General features: G+C 44.3%; 1 protein-coding gene across 2 annotated transcripts in view; it reads right to left on the minus strand.

Moving 5' to 3' along the window:
- Nucleotides 1-615: 615 nt before the first annotated feature.
- The window catches only part of SLC25A12 (solute carrier family 25 member 12), a 95,010-nt gene continuing 88,703 nt past the window's right edge, over nt 616-6,922 (minus strand). For both annotated transcript variants that reach the window (XM_046659126.1, XM_046659127.1), the window contains 4 exons: nt 5,786-5,924; nt 2,776-2,934; nt 2,563-2,653; nt 616-1,257 (listed from right to left, as the gene is read on the minus strand). In XM_046659126.1, the coding sequence (XP_046515082.1) occupies nt 1,059-1,257; nt 2,563-2,653; nt 2,776-2,934; nt 5,786-5,924 (588 nt within the window). In that variant the 3' untranslated portion in view covers nt 616-1,058. The remainder of the gene's footprint in view (nt 1,258-2,562; nt 2,654-2,775; nt 2,935-5,785; nt 5,925-6,922) is intronic.

The following is a 6,922-nucleotide window of genomic DNA, read 5'->3' on the forward strand; positions in this document are numbered from 1 at the left end:
TCCCTACTCTCACTCCACCATAGCCCTCTCCAAATCACACTGTCCATTTCCTGAAAACGTGGGAGAGAGGAAACCTGATCGGGAATTATTTGGAATCAGTGGTGAATCAAAATAAAAAGCGCTATCAATATATTTATGAAGGAAAATCCAACTCCATGCGTACATTTTGGTGTGCGTTTTATTTTTGATTGGAATTGTATCCATATGAAGGAAAATTACCAAAGTATCCTTTACTCTTTTGAAAGCTAGGCCCTTGCCTTGCTGTGTCAGAAGAAGGCAAAACTCAGCCTGTAATGTGGGAGACGTCCCTGTTTGCATACGCACACTGACGGCGGAGGAGCTGTCGAGGAAATGCCTTGGGACTGATGAACAGAGGAAATCTACACACAGTTAATCCAAACGGAAGCACATCAGCACCCGCAAGTCGTCAGCCGGGTCCTCTGGCATCCACCGGCATGCATCTTTTCCAGAGGACCTCTTACTCAGTGGTGTCAGTACTTGGCCTTGTTATGCCTCTTATCAGCAAATACCTTTTTATTCCAGAATGGAAAACAAGCTAGCAATTAAATGCATCCAATATTGATGCTTTATTTCCATAAGTCACCAATAAAAGAATGAATTTAATTTTAATACATTTATTTTCGTGTGATTCTTAATAAAACACTTTCAAAACATTCTGTACATTTCAAGCCACTCAGAACTGCATTACATTCTATAAATGTGATTTTGGGGGATGAGGTGCCAAGATGTTTCTGTACAAAGATGTACAATATGTACAGTCACTATAAGTGCAAGCTGTGCAAAGCAGTCTAGAACACTAATTCATGCCAAGGCTCAGAAAACATTTCAACACATGAGACTAAAGCTTGAAACTGCGTTGTTTTTTTTCCTGGGCAAATGGTTACTTTATAAACAAATATATGTATATGTCATATAGAAAGAATAGTTTGACTCCTCAGCTCAGTCAGCACCATGCAGCTGACGGGATACATTACGGGGCTGCTCTCCCAGGCCTCTCTCTTCAGGGAGCCATTTTGCCACACTCAACGGTCTTCTCATCACTGAGCCACTGCGGCCACCTTTGGCTGAACCACAGCAACACTAGGAGATTTAAATTTGGGGAGATAAAGGCCAAACTTGTTTTCAATGCCAGCAAAAGTGGCTGTGGCGAGTCTGTATCCACCGATGTGATCAGGATTGGCGGGAGGAAGGTCTGCAATGCGTGACTTGGGTGTTGGTTCTGAGCCAGAGGGTTTGCTGTTGGTAGGAAAAAGCCAGTGGTTAACGTGCTCGAGATTGATGCGGGCGGCAGACAACTGAACATTTTTAGCCTAACTCATGTGCCAGAAAGAAGAGTCTCCAACTATTTCCTTGTCGTCTATGCTGCACTCGTCATGATTTATAGCTGCTTTGAAGGCAACACATTCACGTATTTGAATTAGCAGAGAAATGGCCTCAATTTCAATGCTTATATATATATAAATGGATCCACAGAGAAAAGATAAGAAAATACACTCAAATATTAACACTCTCTGGGAAGTAGGATTATGGATGATTTTCTCTTACACTTTTCTGTTTTCCAAATTTTCTGCACTAAGCATAAATTAATCATAAGAAGTTTATATTTTTCTTTTACTTTGACATAATTTTAAAACCTAACTTTTTGAAGAGTAGACAGACTCATAAAGGATATTACTAAAATTATTTAAAGAAAAATAGATATAATTCTTACTTTTATAAAATGTGAAAGCACGGAAAAGCTTGGCTTTGTAAGATTGCTGTTCTGTCTTTTAAGTCCTTCTACATCTCGGTTCAACAGGAAATTTGCTACTTGGCCTTTGAGCGGGAAACGGGTTCACAGGTTTATGACATGAAGACTCAGATACAGGATTTGATTTTCTCCTGAAAAGCTGATCATTGCTTGCTTTGGGTACAACCTTTCCCACCCAGAAAACTCAACAATGCCCCTTCTCCCCAGCACAAGCATCAAGTACCATGCTTCACGAGGCCCAATTTCTGGCCTTGATCTCACCAGTGATTATGTCCATGGGTATAACCTCTCTTTGAACCTTTTTTGGGGGCAATAAATTCGCTCTAAGAACATTTATACCTAATAATAAATTATGGTGAATAATGAAATCTGAGGTGTGAAAGGGCTTGAGTGTCTGAAAGAAAGTTCACAAAAGTGTTACTAACACAAGTTTACATTACTTGTGGTGAAAAGGTCATATAATAAAATCCAAATGGTAAGGACCAAAATCATGAAGCTCAGTATTTGCTTACACTAAAACAGACAATTATGCACATAACATTTTAACTTGCTGCCTCCCGAATATTTCCCTAAGTAGCTGCTTAATACTGCGTACGGTGTTGCCCTGTCAAGGGCTTACTCCGCTAACGCTGAGGCTTCTCAAGCCCGCTGTTTGTTTTAAATGCATTGGTCCTGCAGGATTCTCAGTCCTATCAGTGTCTGAGAGTTCCCAAAATGCCTCTGTAGGCTAAACAAAGACTTGTTTTGGTTTTGGTGCTTTCTTTATAAAGGAAGTGAAGAGCTGCACTTACAGGCCTCCAAAATCAATGTAAAACCACCGCTGGAGAAGTTCGTAGGTGACCAAGGTAACACCAAACTGGGGAGAGGATCGAAACACTCGAGCTGAAAAACAGAGATGGGAGTGGGGGCACTCAACACCAGGACGACTGTGGCAAAGACCAGCAGTCATTAATGGGAGCAGGACCCTAACGCCTCCGGCCATTCCGTATGGCTCCCCTCCCTACCTGCAGCCCCTTTCCAAAATGCTGAAGGCCCCTCTTCCCGGAGTATCTTCCAGAAACAGTCAATGACACCGCTGTATGTCGTCTGGCCGGCACGGGCAGCCACTTGCAGTCTTGTCTTGATGACATCAGCAGGGGTCACCAGAGAAGCAGCAGGCACACCTTTCAGGAGAAAGGCACATTTAATTAACCCAAAGTACCTTATAAGGATAGAAATACTGCTAACGTCTAACAATATAGTTAGTAACTTTGCTGAACTCAGAGCTTCTTAAATAGATACTGGGCACTAATGGAAAAAAAGATATAAAAGCCTGTTAGCTGCTTCAGTGTGGTCAGGGCAAAATTCTTTTTTCTTTCTGAATTAGGAAAATCACTCACATTGCATGATCCCCAAGAACGGTGAGAGGAAAGAAGTGCAGCGATATTACTAGGACAATTCCCATGTGTTCCCTCTTAGGTTTCAATGATTTTACTTCTTTTTTTTTTTTTTTTTTTTTGAGGAAGATTAGCCCTGAGCTAACATCCACTGCCAAACCTTCTCTTTTTGCTGAGGAAGATTGGCCCTGAGCTAACATCTGTGCCCATCTTCCTCTACTTTATATGTGGCACGCTGCCTCAGGATGGCTTGATGAGTGGTGCTAGGCCCATGGCCAGGATCCAAACCAGCAAACCCAGAGCCGCCAAAGCGGAGCACGCGAACTTAACCACTATGCCAGCAGGCTGGCCGCTTTACCTACTTTTTTTTCTTAAACAAGATGCAAACATTTTCATGGATAATAAGAAATAAGGATAATGTCAATTTAACGAGCTGCCAAATGCATCTGACACCAAAATGTCGCAGTTTTTTCGCTGATTCTTGTCACCTTACTGTGCAAGGTGACTATCAATACTCACCTGCTTGAGAGGCTAACTAGAGAACGGACTGTGACTCCTTCCAAACATGCCTACATGACAGAAGTCAACATAACTGGAGCAGAGGAGGCCAGGCAACCAGTTAAGGAGCAAGAGGAGAACTGATCATCAAAAGGCCTTGTCAACCCAGCCCTGTGCCCAAGCTCTCTGGGGTCCTGTTGAGACTGACCAGCAGCAGGACACACAAGATGGATTTCACAGCCACACCTTTTACGTATAACACAAAACAGGGACCACAGAAGCAAGCTAACCTTCCTTACGGGGAAGAAATTCAATTTGGCCTGACTATCGCTGAACCATCACTAGGCAGATGGAGCTGGCAGACAGGGGCGGGGGTGGGGGGTGTCTGTTAAAGAATGAGGCAAGCACCTCCTCCCTGCACAGCCCGGCGCCTTATTCAGATGAAACTAGGTAAACCTGCCTTTGGAATGTTCTGCATTCTGAATGTTCTCAGTACCTGCCAGCAAAGTTCTACTGGTAAAAATTAGACAAATTCATCTCTCGTTCTGACAACTGACATCAAATGTCCGTGGGCAAGAAGTTGGTGCTGACAGGTCCATGGAAATGTTTACTTGGTTCCGTCAACCATTGGCAAAATGCCTGTCCACAATTAGACTTCTCTTTGGCTCTTTTTTGTTGCTGGTTGGGAAGCACAGAGCAAAGACTGGAGGGAAAGCGTGCTGGCTCCCCTTTGAAACTGGGAGACTTTGGTGAGTACCAGAAAGGGGCTGGACGAGCGCTCACTGCCAAGACTGAGAGGTAGATTTATTGGATTTCAAATGTGCAACTGACTGAAGATACAAATGCCCGATGACAAGGGATTTGCAGGACCCCAAATAAGGGCTTGAAGCTCCCCAGGAGAGTTTCTTGATCACAAGTCATGCCTTGTCATCATGGGTGAGAACAACTACATGGGCCACCCAGCATCCTCATGAACCAAAGGCTCCCGCCACACCGCACACGTGAGGAAGTCCTCAGGATGTCCTGCTGTGTCTAGTCAGGGCACCAGAGGAGAAGGAACCCAGTGAGAGCTACACAGTACCATGAGCCCAAGGGGTCAGAGCTACACTGAGCACTTGGGGACAGCGTGTGGGTTTGTGCTCACCCGTCACATTTCTATCCTGACCAGCTGTAATGGAGAAAGAACACGTGCCCTTCCCTTGCTCTGTCATTTCTGAGTGCTGGTGCAGCAAGGACGCCTGGCCCTTCCCTTCTGTCCCAAGTCAGCTCTTTCACAACTCAAGAGGAAGGCTAGACACATGAGATCAGAAGGAAGCATCTTAGCAAACTGCTGCATTTGTTAGGTTCCCCTGTCCCATGGAAGCTCTTCTGTGCCTAATGTGGTGTCTTAAACCAGATGAAGGGCTTACTCTGTTCCACTGACATTTATTGAGTTCCTATTATCACTATGCTGGCCATGTAGGGAAGGCAAGGATGAGGAGAATGAAAGCCCTGCCCTCAAGAAGCTCCCAGTCTAGTACAGAGGATAAAACTTATGCAAACTACCATGAATAAAAGACAGAAAGAACTAAGGGACAGAATAGAGATGCCAACCAAGTACTGGGTGGTTTGCCAGGCAAGTATCACTTACATGGTCTAATGAAGATGAGGGTAGAAGGAACAGAGCTTCTTTTCATGAAGAAAGCTCAATTTTGAGCTAAATCAAGTAGGTTCCAATATACAGAAATCGAAAGTGAAGGCATGCTAGTTCTGTGCATCAGCATGAGGTACAACAAAGCAACTGATGTGATGAAGAACTTTTCCACCTTAATGCTTAGCTTGGCTGCACTCAAGGCTTCAGGGGTGCACAAGGCTAAGAAACACGTTAATGATGAAAGCCCAATTTAGATGGGCAGATCTAATTTGGCTCCGAGTTGCTAAGCTGCATTAAGCTGTTTATCCACATTATGCAAATGTAATTAACTCTCATCAGAATTACAGCACATTCCACAAAGGAGAAAAAGTGATCATATTTAAACTAAGTCAAATACAAACAATAACCCTTCCAGAAATAAAGGGGGAAAGTACGTTGAGATTCTGTACTTCTTAAAGAGAATGGGGGGAGGATTCTTTTGGTTTAGAAAGAAAAAATTATAATTACCTGCGATGGCTCCAGCTGCAAGGAGGTTTAAACCACCCACATGTCCGTTTTCATCAGCCAGAAGTAGTTTGCAATGAGCATAAACAGGAAAGTAGATTGCAGAGAAGGGAATGTCTCGGAGGAAACACGCTTTGGCACCCTGTCGCACAGGGAGGAAACAGTACAGAACGGTTGTGTAAACAGGGTGTGAATGCCCATGAGGAATCCAGGGTGACATGCCTGGGGTGTCCTTCAAACAGCTTCGGGACTGATAGGGAAGGGAAGTGGGGAGAACAGGGAAATACACATGGCTCCAGGTCTGAGAAAGGCTGGTGGATCCTGGAGTCCTAGACTTGGTTAACTGGGTAATGATGCTATTCTGACAACTAAGAATTTTCTAGTATTTCCAGTATAGATTCAGTTTTTAGGGCTAATAAAAATTCACTTCTCAAACCGCTAGGCTGTGAATGCTGTTTGGCTTTGGTGGGTGTGAGGGGAGGACGTGTGGGTGGGAATAGACTTAGAAACCCAAGATTAATAGCTTGATTCCAAAGCAACCAGCAAAGGCAGCCCCCAAAAATGAACAAATCACCAATTCAATCTACATCAGCTCAGAGCCCCTGAACTGCCTGGTCAGAAGCCATCAGCAGGGGCAATGGAAAAGGAGACGACTTCTCCAGGGAAGGGTAGAAAGAAGCCACCAGTCTCCCCTCCTCATTCCCCAAAGCCTACACTGGGAGGACTAGGGGGACCAGACAAAACATCTTAGCAGGATGCTCCCATGGGAGCAGAAAACCACCCCGGGACAGTCTGTCCCAGTGCCTGAGGCCACTGTGAACACCTTCCTCAGCTGCTCAGGAGCCCACGCCACTCCACCGCCCAGGGCTTCACTGAGTCAGACGAATACACCATCTTTGGCATTTGTTTCCCTAATGACTCTGCTTTTAAAAGATAAACTCAAACATTAAAAAAAAAAAAAAATTCCAGGGACTCTCTGGAGGATGATACAGAGAGAAACAATATTAATAAATTCAGCTCTCAAAGGGAATTACGGAAAGGACGGAAACCAGGGCTGGAGGCAAGGGAATGTATACAAAACTCTCCCAAGATAGGTATATGGGTTATTGCTCTCCCAAGATGGGTATATGGGTTATTGCT

The sequence above is a fragment of the Equus quagga genome, chromosome 4 (genome assembly GCF_021613505.1).
Source record: "Equus quagga isolate Etosha38 chromosome 4, UCLA_HA_Equagga_1.0, whole genome shotgun sequence".
NCBI classification, from domain to species: domain Eukaryota; kingdom Metazoa; phylum Chordata; class Mammalia; order Perissodactyla; family Equidae; genus Equus; species Equus quagga.